The 21,728-nt window shown below is 40.7% G+C and overlaps 2 protein-coding genes across 4 annotated transcripts; one reads left to right on the forward strand and one right to left on the reverse strand.

Moving 5' to 3' along the window:
* Nucleotides 1–558: 558 nt before the first annotated feature.
* On the forward strand, nt 559–12,544 carry LOC119004695. 3 transcript variants are annotated; one of them, XM_037071844.1, is made up of 5 exons: nt 559–594; nt 6,928–7,536; nt 8,006–8,336; nt 8,452–8,627; nt 9,110–12,544. In XM_037071844.1, the coding sequence occupies exons 2-5, from the start codon at nt 6,956–6,958 to the stop codon at nt 9,387–9,389; spliced, it is 1,368 nt and encodes a 455-aa protein (XP_036927739.1). In that variant the 5' UTR covers nt 559–594; nt 6,928–6,955; the 3' UTR covers nt 9,390–12,544. The 3 variants fall into 3 exon arrangements, with proteins under 3 accessions (XP_036927739.1, XP_036927740.1, XP_036927738.1); XM_037071845.1 differs by lacking the exon at nt 559–594 and adding an exon at nt 1,092–1,189; XM_037071843.1 differs by lacking the exon at nt 559–594 and adding an exon at nt 3,956–4,191.
* On the reverse strand, nt 12,250–19,983 carry LOC119004697 (programmed cell death protein 10). The gene is made up of 8 exons (XM_037071846.1): nt 19,826–19,983; nt 18,251–18,482; nt 17,077–17,130; nt 15,205–15,322; nt 14,924–15,050; nt 13,766–13,844; nt 13,574–13,656; nt 12,250–13,130 (listed from the first exon to the last, which is right to left on the reverse strand). The coding sequence occupies exons 2-8, from the start codon at nt 18,338–18,340 to the stop codon at nt 13,049–13,051; spliced, it is 633 nt and encodes a 210-aa protein (XP_036927741.1). The 5' UTR covers nt 18,341–18,482; nt 19,826–19,983; the 3' UTR covers nt 12,250–13,048.
* Between the last annotated feature and the right edge of the window lie 1,745 nt (nt 19,984–21,728).

Genomic DNA, 21,728 nt, shown 5'->3' on the forward strand with positions numbered 1-21,728 from the left:
TCACAAAACAACCACTTGCAACTGCATTTCATTTGTTTTTAATATAAATAAATACATATATATAAAGACTGATTGATTGATTGATTGATTATAAAATGTGTTGCATTGTTATAGATCAAGCAGATTTTGATGGAGTATTAATTATGTATCTCTTGTCTCTTGCTTTATTATAGCACTGAATACTTCCTTGACTTCTGTGTGCGTGTCTCAATAAACAGAGGTTATGCCATTAAATTCTCACGTATATTCTCACATTTTATTTACTTTTATTTTATTTTTTCTACATTTATCGATCATGCAATTTTTGGGCTGTTTTTTTTTTTTTTTCATTCTTGATTTTGACAGTTTCAATCTTCCTTACAAAAGCAGGAGAATTCAGTGTTTGGGCTTCAAAAAGTTGAAACTAGGGCTGCTTTCATATACTGTAATTAATGACTGAAAGTATTGTTCCTCTTCGCTGTGGACGCATCGCTCCGCAGACAGAAAACGCCCACCAGCAGTTAACCAAGGAAACCACAGACTTCTTCTCTAAAACGTCCACCTGGCTTCTTTCTTAACTGATCAGCTGGAGAGGGGAGCAGCAGCCGACTTTCAGTGAGTTATACAATTCAATATTTATGCTAAGAAAACAAGAATTACCTGTTTGAATACTGAGGTCAAGCAGCTCTGTGGTTGAACCGGCCTGGAGTGCATTCGTGGGCTGAATTTTATGGTAATTGAAAACTGTCGGAAGGGTTATCGTGTCAGATCTCTCACTCTGTAAAGACAAGTCCTGCAGTTTGGAAGTCGTACCTGAACAGAGGCTCTGTGTGAAGTCTTTACTTTTACTTAAGTAGGACTTCTTTTTGCACACATACCATAACAAACACATTACATGTTAAGAAAATAAAAACAATCATCATGTATAAAGCTTTGAGTGTTATAAGCAGTGTGTTACTGAATGTGAAAATTCACCAGAGAAACTCAGCACAAGCGGATACACGATCCCTGTTTGAACAGTGCCCAGGTCTTCATATTTGTTGAAGGCGGGCGAGTAGCAGTCTGGTCTATAGTTGTGTAAGCAGCAAAGTATTCAGCATAGTATAGATTTTCACAGCTGTCCAGTGTGATGCCGTGTAGCTGAGTAGCTTGAGCTCTGAGGTTTGTCAGACTGATCGACTCGACAGAGACGGGAACGACACAAACTGTGGTAAGACGACGCCAGGCGTCACCTGCTCTTTATTTGTTTATTTGCATCAGGTTACATTAAACTGTAACTGTATCTGGTGAGAGGTTTGCGTGTCAGTTTATTTTTTTTTCTGGTTCTCTTTTCCACTTCCTCACAACAGCCACCATTTGAATTAGAAGAAGAAAAAAGCAGAAATGCAGATACAAATTTAAATGAAGAAAAAAACAGAAAAAAATTAAGCCAAAATAAATTGTACATGAGTACTTGAATACATTTTTTAAAAAAGAACAGATCAGAATTTCCTTTATTTGTCCCACAAACGGGGACGTGTCTTCATCACAGCAGCCAAAGGACAGGGTATTTTAATAAGCAATAATAATATTACTAGAATAAACAATATAATAAAAAAAAGTAAGAAGTATAAAATAGAACTGTACATTGTATCTACATTGTATATAAATAATGTTATAAATAATGTTTTACACTGTTAAGAAATAACAAAGGGAATTAATACAGACGTATGATAGATTTTTATTTCTAATATTATCAGGCAGTTCTTTTTTTTGCATTTCATTTCATTTCATATTCATTCATTTATTATTGATTTATTATTTTTTTTAGAATTCGTCATTTTTGGTCCTCCGTACACATGACTGTGTGAAGGATATGACTACATGGTTTCAGGATGACTTTGTTAAACTTTTGCTCACTGTTTCATGTAAGTTTTACACAACATGCCATTTTTGGGGGGGTGAATCAGGCTTTGACACAAACTTGTGTAATGAACAACGTGCAGGGAAGAAAAATGCGGTATTACTCGATCGGCAGCATCTGCTGTCACTATAGGTTGTGGGTGCAGGTGTTGTTTTAAGCCGTAACACAACTTCTGTCTCCATCTGTGTATCCAAGACACACAGCAGTATTGTCTTTTCCTACGTTTGCTATTAAAGAATTTGATTGAGAGAAAAAAAAAGTGGGAAAAAACTCCACTTGAATCTGAATTGTTTATTTGGAGCTTTGCAAGAGATTTTAGCCAAAATGTCCTTTGAGAACAAGAACAAAAAAAGAGAGATTAACAGCCTGGAAATGGAACAATCGATGTTCAGACTCTCGGAGGTGGAGAAACAAACCTGTTCTGTAACTGGAAAGTTGCCAGTTAGGTTTCCTGATTCCCTGATAAGTCAGACTTGTGGTTGTACTGGACAAAAGAAACATGTGGGCAAATAACTCAGGAGACATTAACATGGCTGGATAAAAGCTGAAAAGAAAACAAATCATGATGCGCTTGGAATCTATCTCAGGTTTTGTTCTGCAGGTAAAAGAAAGATTCAGCATATTTCTGCTGGAAATTGAACATTAAGATTCAGTCTCTGTCTCATCCTGATGGAGAAAGATTCTGCAACTTCACTGCAAAACAGTATCACAGCCTTCTTCCTCAGCAGGTGAAGTAGATGGAGACTTGTTTTAAAATAAAGTTTTAAAAAAAAAAAAAAAATCCAAGCTCGTCCCTGGAAGCCCCGAGATCCCACATTGATTTGAAAATCAGTATCTTATCCCTTTTAAAATCAGAAATCCTCGCTGCTGCTGCTAAGATAAAAGCGTTAGCTCGTGTTTTACTTTCTGCCTGAACCTAAATACAGCTTTCACACAATAGCCCAACACTGATGATTATTATGTCATCAGTATCATCATTATTATCATTATTGTACCATGGCAGTAAGACTGAATATGACTATAATCACCTCAGGCTTTTATATATGTGCTTATGTGCCTTCCTCGTTGTTTTTGAGTGTCTTTTTTGTGTTTGTTTGCTTTTGATGCTCTGTCTGCATCACCAATATTAAGAAAGAAAGAAAGAAAGAACCTGTAGTTTCTGGGCTGTCTTCCTCAAAGATTTCGGCGTGTAGTAGGTTGATAAAAAATTCTGCGGAGGCAAGGCTGGGTGGAATGATAGAGCAATCTTTATTAAAACAGACTTGAGCCTAGCGTCCGAGCAGAGTGTGGCCCCACATCTGATGTTCTCCAATCTAGGGCAAAGTAATGCCAAACGTTTTTGCCCTTCTTGCCCTATCAGAACTCTTATGCCTTTGCTCTTAGGAATTCTACCAAGTGCCACACCTCTCGTCTCTCTCGTGGGACCCTTCTTAAAGTCCCTTGGGCATTACTTGCTTACTCCTAATTGGTTACTGTGGTGGGTTGAAGGTCCATCTCCCATAAATGACCAAATCTGTTACTGTCACCTAGATGAGCCCACTATCCTTTTCTGGAGATGTATGTATTTAGATATCATCCTCCATCTGACACAGCAGTCAGGCTCCAATTCAGTTCCTATAGTGGCCTTGTCCCCTGCTAACCTTTGACACACACAGCTGAATGCTGACTCCAAGGTCTCTTGGAGCTGTGAGCCCCATATTGTCTACATTCCCTAACTCACACAAGGAGGAACAGGTTATATTTAAACTGAGTTGAATTAATGGCCAGAATGTGTTGCTGTCCACACCTCAAACCAACATGCATCCTGGAGTTTGGGTTGCTTTCAAACTATTTGTGATGCCGTGCTGGTTTCCAGTGAGCGCAGAGAGTAAATGTACACTTTGAGCGATGAGGGTGAAGGTGTGCTGCTGCTGTCAGACTCTGCAGGTGCGCCAGTCTACACAGGTATAAACCAAACATCCACCTGTAGGAACAAGGAGGGGGGGGGGGAAACAAATCTGGCCCGGAGGCGGGCTTTAGTTGACGCAGAAAAAGCCGAAATGCACCCAATCAAATCACTGCGCTCTCCAGACCAGGGTCTCAGGGGCGTTGAACACTGATTGCGCGCACATCTCCCCAGATGTCGCTCCTCCCCCGGGCAGGTCCCGCCCTGCGGTTACCGCGCACCGGGGAAAAAGTCTCGTCGGGGAAGAGCAGCGGGACAGAGAGTGGAAGACAGAGAGGGACAGAAACACCGGGACTGAAACACCATCCTGCCTCCGTGTTATATGGGTGTCTTCAGCCGTCACACGCCTACACGTCATCTCTGAGTGAGTCACAGTGTTCATCTTCTGATGCGCGCTAGCTGAGTATCTCTATATGATGGCACGTAGAGAGAGATTTGGCTGTTGTGCCAAGCTCAAGGTTTTGTGTTATGAGGCTACTGTAACAACACTCCTACTAAATCCTGAGTTTATTAGTGTTTTCCTGCTGGATAGAAGTCTGACAGTGTGTCAGTTTATGTTTGGAGGTGTCACAGAGTCACAGTAAAAGGACCATTTCCCAGGACTGGAACAGTTAATAGGACAGTTCATTTAATCTCCATACAAGGTGCTAGAATAGGGGAAGATGCCCGAGGTGTATTTTTAGACTTTGTCCCTCTCCGAAAACACTGATAGTACATAGTTGTAATGATTTGCAGATACTTGGCTGCAGGAAGAAAAAAAAAAGATCATTATGCAGCAGCAATGTTCAGATCAGCTGTGTCAGAGAGCAAGTAGTTGCTTTTAAAAGGTGCGATATGGAAGAATTTTAGTGGAAAACGTTGAAAATGTAACTAAAATGATCAGCAGAATGAGAGAAATATTTGTTCTGAGAGTCAATATTTTGGACAGTCGCAGGTTTATGAAGGGGTAAGGCTTCACACAATGAACTGTGTATCTCCTCAAAAGCATGTCATTCTATAATTAGGGATATATGTCATGTCCATAGACTGTATTTATCAATTTATTTATTTATTCACTTAAAGCAATGATCAGTTTTACATCAGGTGCACATTTTTCTTTCATTTAATACAAAAAGTCAACAGATCCCATCATTTATTTGCTAAATGTCAGATTAAAACTAAATTACATGTCGTTGTATGATATGTTCATCAATATTTGTTGAAAAATAATCATTAGAATACTAGAAAGACATTTTAAAATCTATTTTGCTCATTCTTGTACATCAAATCATCCACTTTGTCAAGGTTGTTACTCACCGAAATAACCCCTACAAATCAGCAATGGTTTGGAGGGAGATGTGAAGATTTACAAATATGCAGAGAAAGTGCACAAAAACACTGAGTTGATCAAAGTCATGTAGTGACAGGTCTGAGGTCTGCAGTGAGCACGAGGCCCTAAAATGGCTGAAATGCAGAGAAGCAGCGCCAGTACGCTGATCCCGAGAGAAGGGCCGCATATTCCCAGAAACACAGAGAGAGAGAAGTGGCATGACAACAAACCGCTTGGGAAGATGAAGACGGGAGAAGAGACGGAAACGAGCTAAGTGGAGGAGAGTGCAGCTCCAGAGCAGAGAGAGAAATTAAGGGATGGAGTACCGACTTGTTCCACTCCAGTGTCAGTGTTACAACTCAGAAACCTTCAGGCAACAGCACGTGTAATGTGGATTTATGTTGGAAAAAAAAAAGTTTCATTCTTCATCATAGCATCTCGCAGAACGTTCATCATGATGCTCAAAATTCATATTTTTAGATACATTTGACAGATAACCTGAAAACCTCTGGTGAATAGACTCAAACACTGACAACATAATGAATCAAATGTTTATTTTCATTAAGATATTTAAAAAGTCATTCGACCTTAAGCTTGCCAGTTAATAAATTTAGCACATTAAGGGTGTATATTATGGAAAAATCTAGTTTATTTATCAAAAAAGAATACTGATATCTTGACTTTTTGGTTGAAATGAAATGTACCCCGAATTATAGAATGTTTCCTGCTTAATAAAGGTCTGACAGTGTGTCCGTTTATGTTTGTAGGTGTCACAGAGTCACAGTAAAAGCCTCCTATCACAGACACTGCAGCTGTTCCCATGGAAAGCTTCTTTTTTATTCCCATCAGTCCAATTAAAGTCCATTTCCCAGAACTGGAACAGTTCATAGGACAGTTCATTTAATCTCCATACAATGTGCAAGAATAGGGGAAGATGCCCGAGGTGTATATGTCCCTCTCCGTAAACAGTTTCTTCACAATGAGGCACACACTGATTTTTTTTTATAGCTGTAATGATTCGCAGACAGCTGGTTGCAGGGAAAAAAAGGTCATTATATCGCAGCAATGTTCAGATCAGCAGTGTCAGAGAGCAAGTAGTTGCTTTTAAAAGGTGCGATATGGAAGTATTTGTGTGGAAAACCTTGAAAATGTAACTAAAATCATCAGCAGAATGAGAGATTTGACAAGTGGCCAAGAGAGTCGAGCTTTTGGACAGTTACAGGTTTATAAAGGGGTAAGGCTTCACACAATAAACTGTATATCTCCTCGAAAACATGTAATATATTCTGTAATATATTCTAGGACAGTCACTTTACTGTAATGCAGACTGTTAAACTAGGGAACTTAAGAACAGAAGGAAGATTCACTGAATCCAACGCTGGTGCCAGACTGTGTTGACAGCTGTGTTGAAATCTATGGGAGATACACAAACACACTAAAACCCAACATATCTACGTCCTGTGACTTCTGATGAAGAGATGCCTCCAGGAAAATGGAAGAACACTTCAGAGTTAGTTAATGAGTGACATTTTTACCCTAATGACCGACAGGGCTGATAATATTGTGATTAAACAGGCCAGGTCGGACCAAATAACTTTTCCCAAATGAAATCAAGGGAGAAACAATGTGTCGAGTCACTGTATTGTTTGACTCTGATAAAGACACTCGGGGTGTCAGAGTCCTTTTAATAACGTTTTTTGCCTCGCTCCGTGCTCAAATACTCAGGACGATATTTCTTTGTGAGTTTCACTGATCACATCTGTCTAACTGTGATTCATCATTCTGCTTCAGGTCGGGAGTCTGTCTCCTCGGTGGCCGGATGGACAAACTGAGAAGGAAGTTCCTTCTCATCTTCTTTACTGGTTTCATCGTCGTCTTGTTCCTCACTGTGAAAACACCCACAACCTACAGGTCCATCCCAAAGCCTCGCGGGCCTTCGGCCGAATGCCCCCCGTGGATCTCTGAGGACAGCATCACCCCGCTCAATGGCACCAAGCACTTGCTGGTGTCGGCCTACATGGACCAGAGAGTGAAAGGCTTTGACATACGCATCATTGGCATGTTTAAGAGAGACTCCATCCAGCCTCTTCACTGTCTTTTCTGCTGTGCAGGCTGGTTATCAACTACAACTCCAGCAACAATTTCACAACACTCGGACAACTTTGGTTTTCCCTTCGTCACCACGGACGTCATGTGTCCGATTCCTGAAAACTGCACCGCCACACACGTCAGTCTCCTGACTAAACCAGACAGGGTGGGGGTATTCAACCAACCGTGGCTTCCGATAAGAAACAAGAAAGAGGAGAACAAGCTGCAGTTTGACTTCACAGTCTGCGTGTCCAACCTGTTTGGAGACTACAACAACGTGCTTCAGTTTGCACAAACACTGGAGATGTACAGGTGAGCACAGCAACAACAAACATCTGAAACTGATAAACTGAATATTGTAACTTTGAAAAGGTGAAGTAGGTGAAGTAGAAAACATGGATTCTGTCTTGATCCTGAGTCGTTTACCAGCTGGAGGAGAACTCGGAGATAACTTTATCTTCACTCCTGTTAATCAACCTACCTGCAGCAGCGACTCTTGTAAATGACCTCCATTGTCGGATGTTCGTGTACTGCAATGCAGACTACGACAGATATTGCTTCATGTTTGAAGATGTAGTAGAACATGTAAATAGCATCACCATCCTGTATGCAAATGCTTTTTGCTGCTGAGGCAGCATGTGTGCTGGAACTCATGTACAGGTGAGCACAGCTAACCCTTGTTAGCACTTACATTTGTCTTGTTTACCGGCTTTGAGCAAAAAAAAAAAAAAAAAAGTAATGTATTGTGTTGAATTTTAACTCTTGCCTCACTTTGCCCCAGACTGCTTGGTGTGAACAGGGTGGTTATCTATAAAACCAGCTGTGGCCCAGACCTGGACCGCCTGCTGCAGAGCTACAGTCAGGAGGGCTTCGTGGAGATAGTTCCTTGGCCCATCGACCAGCACCTGAATCCGTCTCGTGGCTGGCTGTTCTCCGAGCACGGAGGGGACGTGCACTACTTCGGCCAGCTGACCACGCTCAACGAGTGCGTGTACAGATCCATGCACCGGTCCCGCTACGTCCTGCTGAACGACATAGATGAGATCGTAATGCCGTACCAACACGACAACCTGCAGGCTCTGATGGACGTGCTCCAAAAGCAGCATCCAGATGTAGGTCACTGCACTCGAGAGGGCAGATATTACATCAATGTCCAAAATTTAGGAATTGATATTTAGTAATATTTCTGTTGTCTTTCCATCTTCCCTGCTGTGTCACATCCTGCAGACAGGGGTGTTCCTTATCGAGAACCACATCTTCCCCAAGACACATTTTGAGCCAAGTGGGAGGTTTCACCTGCGTCAGTGGAACAAGGTGGCAGGAGTTAATATTCTGGAGCACATCTACAGGGAGGAGCCCGCCAGGAATATATACCACCCTTACAAACTGATAGTTCAGCCAAGGTAGGCTAACTTTACCAACATCTGGTGCTTTGATTGAAAAAAACAACCCAGTCACCAGAATAAATGTTGGCACCAGAATTTATGTTGCAATTTAAGGTTTATTTAGATTCAGTTTTGTATTGTATGTTGTCACAGCACTGTTTTTATGCTCTGGTAAGGTTTAGGCAATAAAATAACTTTGGTTTAGGTTGAAAACATTTTTTTTTGTTTTTGGCTTTAAATACCTTTTTCGTTCACCACAATCATGGCCGGAGATATGCAACTTCCCAAGTACTGTGAGGTACTCAAAGTCCATTAAAACTCAATCTCAAACAATTTGGTTTTCTAATTGAGATTGTACAAAGTTTATTTCAAATATGCTGAACAATAAATGACTGATATCCATCCTAAACCTGACAAACAAACCACTCATGAAATCATAATCTCAGTTTGCTGGATAAAGCCAAACAATTCTCGACCATCTATGTGTTTGTGCACCGCAGGATGGTGGAGCAGACGTCAGTGCATGAAGTGCTCAAGAACTCTGGACCGTGGTTCAAGGTTCCGCCGGATGTTTGCCGACTCATTCATGTCCGTGTCGCTCTGCGCGGGTCGTTAAAGCTGGAGGAGCTAAATGTGGACAAACGACTGTGGACCTTCAGTGCAAAACTGATTCCCAACGTGGACAAACAACTGAAGAAAGTGGGGCTGCTCACCTCAGAGGGGGGAGAGCTGACGGACGGGGGGGACAAACGCTCGGACGGACAGGTTGAACAGGTTTAATCCACCAATGGGTGTGGACACTCACTAGGTGTTCATCTCTGAAGAACATCCTGTCTAAATGTGGAGAGGTACTGTGATCGTCATTGCCATTTTTTATTTGTTTTCTGATGACTATCATGCCGTCAGCGAATGCCATAATGTTGGCTCTTATCTGTTTACTCTTGTTATTTGATGTGTCAAACCATGCCGTCCATTAACAGGGAGGAGAAACCAGTCGGACCACTATCAAATATAAACCACTTCATTGTTACAGAACAGGACAAACACGGTGCCGTAGTTGGTGAAAAGACCCACAATTAAATGATTTAAACTGCGGTTTTGTCAACCCCATAATCTTTGGATTCCTCCCAAAAGACTCGGCTTGTTCCTTTTATCAGAGAACCAGATTATCTAGTTCTTAATATTTTATACTGATGGTTAACCATCAGAGTTTAATGGCTCCCCATTCAAACGATCTATAAAGCATGGTAAAAGTGCACATAATCAGAGTGCAGTTGATTCTATATAGGACACAGCAACAGCGCAACAGTCCCATCATGTTGACACGGTTAGCTTGTGAGCCTGATGAAGTCCAATAGTCAAAACTTTTAGCTCTATTTTTGTTCTCCACATACTCCAGAGGGGAGAATCTGCCTCTTCAGTTGCTTAATATACCTTTTTATGTTCACCAGCCACCATACCAAAGGGTATTCATAGCTCATGATGTGCACAAGCGAGCCCAGGGTTTGCATTCAACACTTCAGTGTATTTAAAACAATGCAACATAGCTTTGACTGTGGCGTTTATACTGCCGGCTCATTGTGACACGATACAAAACTCATATATCCAACCTAAATAAATAATTTCTCCTTTGCAGAATGAACACCTGCTTTCCACTGAGAAATTCAAACATCAGTAGGAACATTATGCAAACACAAAAGAATATTGAATATGTTACAAGTATTCACCCTCCTTTTCTTTTCATGGCTGCTTCTGGGGAAGAAAGCGCTTCATTAAACATTGATCTCAGTCACAGAACAAAGACAAAGCATACTGGACTGAACGACACGGTGGAGGAGGACGGGGATAACTTTAATGCAGTTTTCCTTTTCTTTGGTTTTGTTTGATGATGGGCAGTAGAGGAAGAGGAGCCCTCACAAGAAAACCCTCAACTAACTATTTTTATGTATTTTCTGAAACATTTCCTTTACAGAAAGTGGAGGTGGTTGAGTGTTTTTGTTTTTGTGTTTTTTTTCAGGACCAGGTTTACCAAAACACAGATTAGATAACCTGATGGGATCTTGGCGAGTCCCAAAGCATAATAGTTTTTAGCTCTTTTAAAGGGTAAGTAAGCAAAGTGTGTCGTATGCCAAACTGCCTCCAGTGATGTCTCCTCCAGAGTGGCTAAGTTGCATTTTGGGTAATGTAGGCGGCAATAAAACCATGCGCATAAAGTAAAACATGTCTTGTGTTATATTCATTTGCAGCCCCGGTTTGTGCCTTTTCGTGTGTTACCATTACATCCAGATAAATAAGAGAAAGACTGAACATTAAATGCTGTTTTTAACTTATTTCCTCTTATATATCATTATTTCACAATCAAAATAATAAGTTTGAAATATTGGAAGCAAACATATTTTATATGACAATATATCTGTAATATTAAATCATTGTTTACAGTGTAAGTCTTGAGCAAGGAGGTCGGTCATTTCCAGTCTGTGGTTGGATAAGGGGGGGAAGAAGGAGATGAGAGATGACGTCATACTCTTTTCCTGTAATCTTCAAGATCACAAGTGCAAATTGGCAAAAGGTTGTAAACGCGCTCCAGAGGGAGGTGTGTGAAATCTGATGTATTGCCTGAGATGGTGTAACTTGAGTCAGCATCAGGTGGAGGTGAAGACAAAAAAGATTTGATGGCTTTTCAAACCCACATCGTTAACACAGTTGCACCGAAGCCCAGGGCTGCACGGTTCACACTGTGTTTTTACCAGCCTCTGGTTTAATATCTGTCGGAAGACACGACTGTTTATGTTCTAGTGTGATCAGTGACCACTGTTTACTTTAGTACAGATGATTTTCAAGGGATAACTTGGAGCCAACCCTGTTTCAGAGCAGGGCCTGTATGCACCTCGGTTAGAGTTGGGTTTTCCCACAGTATGCCAGGACTGTGCCAATGTAAGGCTTTTCACACTGCACCCAGCCCAGCTGTTAGCTCCAGGCTAGAAAGTGTTAGCATTAGCATAACTCAGGCACAGTGGATTAACTTATTTACTCATATCAATTAAATTAATCAATGCAGTTATACTGAACCTTACAGGAGTACATAAACAAAACATATCTGGCTGAGGAAACTTTATTTTACATAATGATTGGAGTAAAAAGGCACCTAGCAATGTAAAAACATCGAATTTGTGTGGTGGATATTTTTATTTATATAGAACGATGTTTTGTATGAATGCAAAGACATGGAAGACATTTATTTAACACTTTTTCAAATCTCAATGCTACTTTGCACCTCATGTAAATACTGTAAATATCTTAGTCTAATTTACGCTGTCGGACTTGTTCTGTGTTCGTATACTTAACAGCTGACTTGTTTTGTGTCTGTGTACAACTACTCCACATGCCTTAAATTGCAAGTAAAGTATCTTGAATTGAAATAAAATATGTTCATTATCTTGTTAATCCCTCATTTATTCATGCATTAAAAAGGAAACAACGTCTTCTCTTAGGAGTGTGTGTCTGACAATGGTGTGTACAAAAGGAGAATGTTTTCACCATCGGTTGTTCTTTTCAGCTTAAACAAAGCCTGAAATGCTCTCACACACAATGACATATCGCACCACACATATTGGACTCGGACACATTTAAAAAAGCATCATCATTTGGAAACTATTTATTGAACATTTGCAACCAGATATCAGTTAAATACAGAACTTTCAATTCTCTCTCTACATCCCCCAACAGCAGGGACTGGCTCCACTTCATTACACTGAGAGGAGGGAATGTTACAGGACTTGGTAAGGCGCACACTGTGCTGGAAGTCATTTGGCTTTCTGTCTTCTGATAATAAAGAGAAATGAAATCTGGGTCTGCCTTTCAAATGTCCAACACTGCTTCCCCTCCTCGCAGCTAGATCCTGCGCGTACAGACCATGGCAAAAAAAAAAAAAAAAAGACGACACAAAAAAGGAGCCGAGAAGAGAAAACCAGTATATACGACTGAGACACACCCCTATGGAATGCGGTCTGAGATGTGTAGCCGTGATTGAATAAGCTAAAAGTAAAATGATCAACATGAATATATTAGAAAAAAAATGGCAATTAGTCTTTAATAAACACCTCGCCTCACCTACTCCCAACAAGACCAGGGTTATAAATTAAAACTGTCCAAATAAAATCAATCAACCAAGAACTTTGGGCCCATTCAGTTCCACTTCAAGACTGGAAAAATCCTCATTGGAGTAAAACAAATGGCACTTTTCAGTCTCTTGAACTGGAATCTAGAATATCGACTTTCAATGGAATCGACCCCCAACCCTAAAATCAACTCTTTTCTAATTTACATATATGGGTCAGGCGCTCTTCAAGCTTCCACCATCCTAGCAGTTGCTCCCCACGGATGAGGAGAGAGGTGGGGGGAGGCGGGAGACGGGGAGGGGACTCTGTGGACTCTGAGGGCTAGGCCACAGTTTTGAAGGTCTGCAGTATGAGGTTGGTTTGGTGGATGAGCCGGTTTGCACTGATGAAGACATTTATTGCCCTGTGAACACACAGAATTGCACCTTGAGAAAAACAGAATGGTAAAGCTGGTTCAACAAAAACTTAACTAGGGGAGGAGGAATGAAAGGGGGTCATTCAAAGTCCCACAACAGAACTGGTTAACAAATGACCCGCCGAGTCACCGCAAACATTCCTGTCCTGTAGTCCTCTCTCCTCCACCTTGACATAAAGGAGGACAGCGTGCGCAGGAGTTGTGAGATAAGATACCAAACAATGACCTTCTGGAATTTGCAAGGCAACAAGCCGAGGGACAACAAGACAGAAAATGTAAAAAAATAACTTCAGGGGATAAACTTAAAACTAAACAGAACAGATACCAAATCAACTGACAGCTCAATGATTTCAGCATTAATCTGGAGCCACCTCAATTCGACGGAGCGGAGCAAAGAAAAATGATGTTTATGCTGTAATGGTCACACTCACTTTCCGTCTTTGAAGTATGTTTTGAGGGTGTCGCTGAAACTTTTGGAGTATTTCACAAACTCCTTTTTCTGGTGCTCCAGGGCCTTCACAAACAGAGAGAGAACACAGAAACATATTTTTGTTTTATAACCAGGGGGGGAAAAAAAAGTGATGAATGTACACAGAGTTTGTGTTTGTGTCTCCGTTACTCACTCTGCGATTCTGGTACTGGTATTTCTTTATGACATTGTTGACTGTGTCCAGGAGCTCTTTTATGGCGCTGGCTATGTCTCTGTTGGAAACCAACGGCAAGTGAGGATTTCACAGTAACTCAACATCCAGGATGTGTAATAGATATTTGTAGAGCAACAATGAAATGACCTTTGAAATAAGTACAGCATGTTATCTGAACTTTTCCAAACAATAATGACTGCATTTCTACAGCAATGTGATCTATTTAGGGCTACATGTACTGGTCTAAGGAGGCGGGCATATTTATTGGTTCGTTCCATTTAAGACGAAGCACTTCCAGTCGCTCTTGCTGGCTACTAGTGTTGTCGCAATACTGGAATTTCACATAGGTGATCTGATATAATGTTGTATATCATGGGGAGAAATTGAACATTGACATTATCTTTTATGAAAAGATAAATCTAACAAGCTGTTTGTACTGTGCCCGGCTTGAGAAATGTCAGTCAATATGGACGGAGGACTCGGAGGCACTTGCGTGTTGCTGAAACACACGCGGTCAATAAGTAAAGCACAGTTTTATTTGCATGCTCCAGTGAAGGAATACGTTTTGCCCGTCGCTGAGCTAAAGATATCGATTGCTTTTCAAAACGGATGAGTCTCTGTTGGTCCGAGCTAAACACCACTAAGTGTAACACTTTGATTTTAGAAGTGGGCTTGAATTAATTTTTACGAATGAATTTTTAGCTGGGGACCGATCTCCCTGCACTAAAAAGTGAGAGAGGCTGAAGTTATTGAAGGCCTGCACACTGCACCCCTAGAGTACTCATTATTGATTGTAATGTGAATTTTACTGGCATCACTTGTCCAGAAATCTCAGAGCAGTTTAGGTCCTGGATACCTGTCAGAACTCCTGGCAGAGTAGAAACCCTGCAGACCCCCTCAGGTTGTCTGGTTCGGGATTACCACACGGTTTAGCTGCCATTAGCGCCATCGCTTCTCAAATTGAGGACTAAACTGCTGGAAGAACTAAGACCAAAGACAGCGATAACTACTGATAAATCAACCTCACTTATCTTGTGTCTATCATTTGTTTCATGTGCCAAGTATGATATGTGCTGTGTAGATAAATGTGCCTTTAAACTGCACAGTTCGTGTATGCTTGTGTGCGTTCATACTCACTTGATAGTCTGTAGGAAGCGTACTCTGTCATTGATCTCATCAGGGATTTTGCTGAGGATGTGTTTCAGAGCTCTGGCCTTCTCATTCAGGTCCTGGAACTCCTGCTCAGGTCGGTCAATCATGAACTCTGCAGGAATAGAGCGCTTAGCACATTCCCAAGAACTCAATGATTTATAGAAATGTGCAGATAAGATGGGTATGTAACCAACGCCTGGGTCCCAGAGTCACAAAAGACTATTTCCTGCAAGTGACTAAGTGCTTCTTTTCTCTCGTCCGCTCACCTTCCACATCGTCGGCCGCCATGCGCAGTAGGGATTCAGTGAAGTTGATCTGGACGTTCTTTTTCTCCAGGATCTTCATTATGATGTCCTGAGTCAGGCCGGGGTTCTCCCTCTCCGCCTGACAAATGAAGGGTGAAATTGGGCAAACACGGTGACGGAGACAAATAAGCAAGCAAGCAGAGGAATCCAGAGAACAAGGGCGGAACTTTATTCAGTGCCATATGTATGCTGTGAGCATTTCTGAAGTATGCGGAAAAGCTCCCCTTCTGAATAATTCAGCCTGGAGTTACAGCAGCCAGGAGGCGGCGGGGGCAAGAGAGACACCAATCAGTGAGACAAGTGAACAAAAGACCCGCACATGTCATCGTAAAACAGCTGTAAGGTGATCACATCTCCCTTTGGTTTGGACAAAGCTGCCTCTCCTTCATTAATATTTCATCTGTGCTCACAGTGAACGCTGCTGCTCATCAGCAGCGGTGCAGAGGTAATCTACAGCCGCGGTGCTTTTAATATTCCGGTGCAATCACTGGACAGATGGATTAAAAAAAAAAGGAGGTAGGGGGGATCAAGACATTAACCAAGGCTCATCTGATGAATACCGTCAGATATCACACCAGCACTCTGAATATTAACCTCTCTGATTTCATATTGATTAAGGTAATTTGTTTGGATATCGAGTAACTGGAGGTGCCTGAGAAAACTGTAAAGGTTCGATTGTTATGGATTATTATTTAGTGGTGTTAATTATGATTAATTAACAATCGAACCTTTACATAACCAGGAGTTTAATATGAAACTACAGAGATATTTGATTCATCAGTTCAGGCAAATGCAAAAAAAATATCTTATTACAGCTTCTGAATTGTGAGGGCTTTTATATGTGTTTGTACACTGAACATGTCATTGGGTTTTTGGAACTTCTAATAAAAATTATAGAATTTAAAAAGTGGGACAACTGAGGGGACATTTCAGAGGCAGTGTTTTCTGTGGGAGGGAGGAACTTTCATTGGGTTTTATGAGCTTTTTAACTTCCAAGACCTTTTACATGCACATGAACCTGGAGTATATAACAGACTGAAGAAAAGGAAAAAAATGAAAAAGCACAATAAGTCTCTTTTTAAGCATTTTTAGCCGCTTACACCGTCATTATATCCAACACAGACTTACATACATGGCACAGCAAAAACTCTTGCAAGCTACAACTCATGAGCGTCTCCCTCTAAAATGTGGAATGTGCACTATATAATAGCATTATGGTTACACGTCAATTGTTAAACACGGTCTACTCCTTTTAATCTTATGAAGTCTTCCTACGAAATAAATTATCTTTTTATCTCAAGAAATCAGCCGTTAGTTATTTAAAGAAAATGCAAAAATGAATGCAGAAACTTGAGATAATGGCATTAAACTGTCCACAATGGGTTTCCGTATTAGGGACGCCAACAATAGATACCAATATGTAATAAAATTAAGTTGCACTTATATGTGGCAGTGAAATGAAGTTGCAAACACTGATGAGATCAACGTTGCAGCGCAATCAGGCACTGTTTTGATTCATTTCCATACCCTGTCATTTGCATCAGGCCGTATGTGGTGTGACTCTGTTGCTGTGGCGTCCTAAAGCTGAATGGCTAAAGCTTTGACCGCAGTTGCAGACAACACGTGTACATGTTCCCTGTCAGTGTCCTCAAGGAAGGATTGTTTAGTAAAATATTGGTTTAGAGCATCAGATAAAATGCAAATATAGTGAAAATGTGTTCTTTGAAAAAGGAAGCAAACACAGGCTTCATTTACAAATATATTAGAAAGGGAAGCGGGGGGATAATGCGGTTCTTTTGTGTTTCAGGGCATCAAATCTGTGTATAGTCCTACCTTTATGAAGGCCGCTCTGAGCGTCTGAGCTGCTGATAGGTTGATCCTCTCCAGCTAAAGGAAGACGAGAGAGAAAACATGTTAGCGCAGTCAAATCTGGACATTTTACGGTGTCATCCAGACTGGAACTTGCACAGGTGTCAAATGCAGCTGCAAACTAGGTTACAACTTAGTTAAATATAATAACACTATACAGTGTGTGTTTTAGGATTTATGGTCTATTTGAGCTTCTGTTTGTCACAACGAATGCAATTATATCAGACCAGTACAAACATAAATCAGTGTAAAACATTTGACTGAACTATAATAACTCTACACTCATCACACTCTACTGCAGTATTGATAATCTGTCAAATGCATGAGGCTACATAAAAACTGCAGTGGGAATCGATCTCATATTTATGTTGTCTTTTCTCTGTGAGCATTTACAGACAGATTAGCCAGGTGCCTTCTTTAACGATACAATATCTATTATATGGTCACTACAGATTGACCGCAGCAGTTTGTTCGTCTACATAACACAGCAGATTCAATGGGTACAAACACAAAGTCATCTCCTGGTGTTAAAAAGGTCAAAACAACACAGTATGAACAGGATTTAAAGGATACAGTGGGTGGAGTTTTGTAGTCCATAAAACATTTCTGGAGCTTCACAGCAAAACATTACAGTAAATGGGAACAATTATAACTGAATAAACATAAAATGGCTCCTTGGAGCTCGCCTGGTGAAATCCAAATCTCTGTGAGCACTGAGATCCCAAACTGATTTAAAAAGATATTTACACCCTTTAAGTGTGGTCAGACTTGTGCACCCGCTTTATACTGAGCGCAAGCCAAGAGTTTAATTTAAGATTTCAGCTTAAAAATGGGTGTAAATGAAATCATTTCCTATTCATTTGGGATCGTGGAGATTCCAGAGACTTGGATTATGCCATTTAATGTTCATTTCAGTTGTTTCCTTGCATCTAAAATAAGTTCCCATCCACTTGAGTTGTTGAGGAGGATGCTGCCACGCTGTTTTGCTGTAAAGCTCCAGAAATGTTTGATGGACTGTGACACCTCACCTTATTTTTCTATCAGCATGACAGTGAGAACTTTTCCTTTAACAGTTTAACAACACTGACAAACACTTGATGACACAAAGAGGAATGGATTACAAACGGTGATTGTTTACCTCATTGAAAACGGGGTACATCACGGCGTACAGTGTCATGGATACCATGGAGTTTGTCTCCGCTTCATTCTTCATCTCCTCCATTGTCATCCTCCAGGGAGGAGCCGCTCTTGGTGAAAAGGTGAGGAGGGAAAACTGCAGCTCACACACACTCACACATACACTCACCTACCCACACACACACACTCACACACACTCTGAAAAACACGGGAGCTCCAGAGTGACAAGAGATCTGGGAAAAATGGGTAATGATGAAGTTTGGTTTGGTTTAATGGATTTTTTTTAACCTATAAGGCAAGACATTGAATATGTACTATACATTTGAATTTGATATTTAAGCTTCTCATGCAGCAGGTCATTAGCAGGGATGCACAGATCCTAACTTGAGTGAAGTGGACTGGGTGCTATGATGGAACCAGTCCACATCAAATATCTCCTGCAATGCCTCAGCTATTGATTATATTCATTCAGGCAAGGCAATGCCCCAGCGTTACATCACATACAAATCCTTCCAATGATTTTCACGCTGTGAGGTATAAGATTTGATATCCAAGTGGGACTTGGTGGTGGCAGACATCCCGAGTTTGGGCACTGGAATTGGCTTTGGCAGACAAAACAGTTGGATCTAAATGTACTGAGCAGGAGATTTTACAGTTAAAATATAAACTTGTCAACGCTCTCTGATGGAAGATCTGTTTCCACAAACACATCTTTGGCATTTCTTGATGCACATCAGCCAACACAATCTGTGAACCCACCACATATATCAACCAACACCACATAGCTTAGACATCATATGTTCTGTTAGGTACTAATTAAAGAGCAGGAAGTGATGACTTGTTGGTTTATCTTACTTGAGGGAGGGGAGTGGCTCTGTTATGTGTTATATACCGGCTGGTGACAGCGGGGCTAATATGACTCAACATCAACGTAAATGTGTAAAATTGTTTACAATAACGAGACAAGGAATACTGATAACAAACAAGACCTTTGTCATATGTCAAGTCTTCATATATTCAGGAAGGGTCTAATTCAGAGAGGAAGAATACAATATCGACAGAGAAATGTGAAGCAGTGCACTGTAAGCTAACGTCAACTAAATGGTAAAAATCCAGGCATTGGGCTAGCTTTAGCTTTTATTTATTTGTGCCATTCACAGCCTGTCAGAAATGTAAGATATACTGTAAAATTAAAGCCAAAGGGTCTGACGCGAAGATGGCTAGCAGGCAAGCTAAACAGACTAGCAAACGGCTAGCTAGACATGGCTAACAAAGTAGCTGAGGTACCGCTAAGTGAGGTTTGCTGTTTTATTTACGGTAAAATACCATCAAAATTTACAGTCAGAAATATGTCCAACTGCGTTTAGCAATTAATTTATCGCGATCAAGCCGTAGAGATACCCAATTGAGGCCTATGGCCGACCAAATCGATGTTAGCAAAGTGCTATCTAGCTTACGTGCTAGCTACAGCAAATTGGAGATTTGTATTAGCTTATGAGCTAAAACACGTCAACAAACTGGTGAAGAACGAATGTGTAAGTCCGTACACGCGTGTCAAATGTGTACACATATCTACCTTTGGTCTGGCTTCTTAAATAGGTGGGTAATGCCGTCGATTGCCTTTTAGCTGCTATGTTTTCTTTACAACTTAAGGCGGAAGTTTTTTAGGACTAGCCTGAGCGACATCTTCCGGACCATTGCTACGTAAGCAGACGTCCTCCAATCAGAGAGCCGAAGGGTACAGCGGCTGTTACGTCACATTAAATAATCTACATTTTTGTTATTGTAGCATTTATGAGGTAGTTTAAGGAAGTCTAACAGGAAGTGAAAATACACCCATGCCCCATGCATTTAGGAAATGAGAAGATGTTGGCGACATGACACAGAAATTAAAGTTAAAAGAAAAAGGATCAAGCAAAACTAAAACAATGACTGATTACACTGACACTGAAATCATAGATCAGTCATTTAGCTGATAAGAGACAAACGGTCAGCAATTTTTACAACAGACAAATGATGTTAACAAATGTGACGATGTGACATATAGGATAAGCAAAAATGTCCAAAAAAAGACTTGGACTTCAGCCTATTCCCTTCCTTGATTATTTAATGTGAGAAACTGTGTGTGTACTAATCTTTATTTCTCAAGATGTGTGACACTAAAAATATTTAATTCATTCATTCGTTCATTCATTCATTCACAAGCAGCTTTTCTTAATGGTAACAGTAGTATTTTGAATATTTTTTGGTTTTGGACTGTTACTTGGACTTGACAGCATTTCTTTCACCAAATGATTACTCAATTTATCAAGAAAATAATGAGATCAATCAGTAATGAAGGTAATTGTTAAAGGTGCACAAGTTTATGACTGGTAAAATGGATCAGGGTTAACTCAGCATGAACACATTTATCACAGAAGAACAGCAACACAAAGTAGGGGCTGGTTTTTGAAAGGCATTTGTTTAAAGGAAAGTTCTTAGGCTGTGCTCTTATCCAGGAAAGAAGTCCTGGTTCTTTTGTTCTATTTTTTTTTTTCACTCTTTAATGTATCCAGCTGGGCAAATAATGACTTAGTGTCCTGATAGGGAATCAAATTGATGCCCCCTTGTTGCTTCTCGCTCTTCTGTCTCTATAAGACATTCTGCACATGTCAAAGGGTCAAGTGCCTAATTTTAGATCTGTTATCGGAGGAATGTTGAGGTCATCTGTCCTGCTGACAGTTCAGTTGTCTGGTTAGTGTCACTCTGATGGCTCAGAGGAGTGAAAGCTCCAGGTGGATGAAGCCTTTGGGCAATACATCTGGCAGCATGCAGGAGATAAAATCTTCCCACCCAATAAGTTCCTGAGAGACCATGTCATACCTCACAGTCGCCACCATTGAGTCTTACCCCCTTCCCAGTCACCTGATCTCGCCATCTGTACTGCTAAAAAATCAGCTTCCTCTTGCAGCTGTAGATATTGGTTCTCTAGATGAGAGTTCAAGCTTTTCTTTCCAGTTATCAGTTTCATTTTTATTTGCAGACTGTCACTGGAAATGATCTCCATCATGAGTAAACTGCCTTTGATTGATTGAATCCGTCTGTGTCTACTTACTTTGTACCATGTATCAATGGATCAATATGTATAGGCCTATGAGCAGTAAAGAGTGTACCTGCTTTATCTACAAAGGCTTCAAATACCCAGCTGTAATGTAATAAGATGAGATGATCAAAGCTTATTATCAAAGTATTATCATGGCTATAACAGATCTCTGCAGCTATAATTTAAGGGGGGTTCACATGCATAATGGTTGGAGAAAAGCAATTCTAGGAGACCAAATATAAAAAGAAGTGAACTTTAAAAAAGTAGAGTTTGATTTCCTTGGGATATCAGTGGCTTTTTGCTTGTTCGGGGGGCTTTTTCCATGAATTCTGGTCTTTATCTAGAGAAGCACATTTGGACCGAGGTCAGGTGACTGCCTGTCCTGATCAGGAACAGT

This window comes from Acanthopagrus latus, chromosome 16, assembly GCF_904848185.1.
Source record: "Acanthopagrus latus isolate v.2019 chromosome 16, fAcaLat1.1, whole genome shotgun sequence".
NCBI lineage: Eukaryota > Metazoa > Chordata > Actinopteri > Spariformes > Sparidae > Acanthopagrus > Acanthopagrus latus.

Coding starts and splice junctions, on each gene's coding strand:
- LOC119004695 (XM_037071844.1), top strand. CDS start 6,956: ATGGACAAACTGAGAAGGAAGTTCCTTCTCATCTTCTTTACTGGTTTC. Junction 7,537..8,005: donor CAAACACTGGAGATGTACAG/GTGAGCACAGCA, acceptor ACTTTGCCCCAG/ACTGCTTGGTGTGAACAGGG. Junction 8,337..8,451: donor TCCAAAAGCAGCATCCAGAT/GTAGGTCACTGC, acceptor CACATCCTGCAG/ACAGGGGTGTTCCTTATCGA.
- LOC119004697 (XM_037071846.1), bottom strand. CDS start 18,340: ATGACAATGGAGGAGATGAAGAATGAAGCGGAGACAAACTCCATGGTA. Junction 15,051..15,204: donor GGCGGCCGACGATGTGGAAG/GTGAGCGGACGA, acceptor CTATTCCTGCAG/AGTTCATGATTGACCGACCT. Junction 13,845..14,923: donor CGCTTCCTACAGACTATCAA/GTGAGTATGAAC, acceptor GGTTTCCAACAG/AGACATAGCCAGCGCCATAA.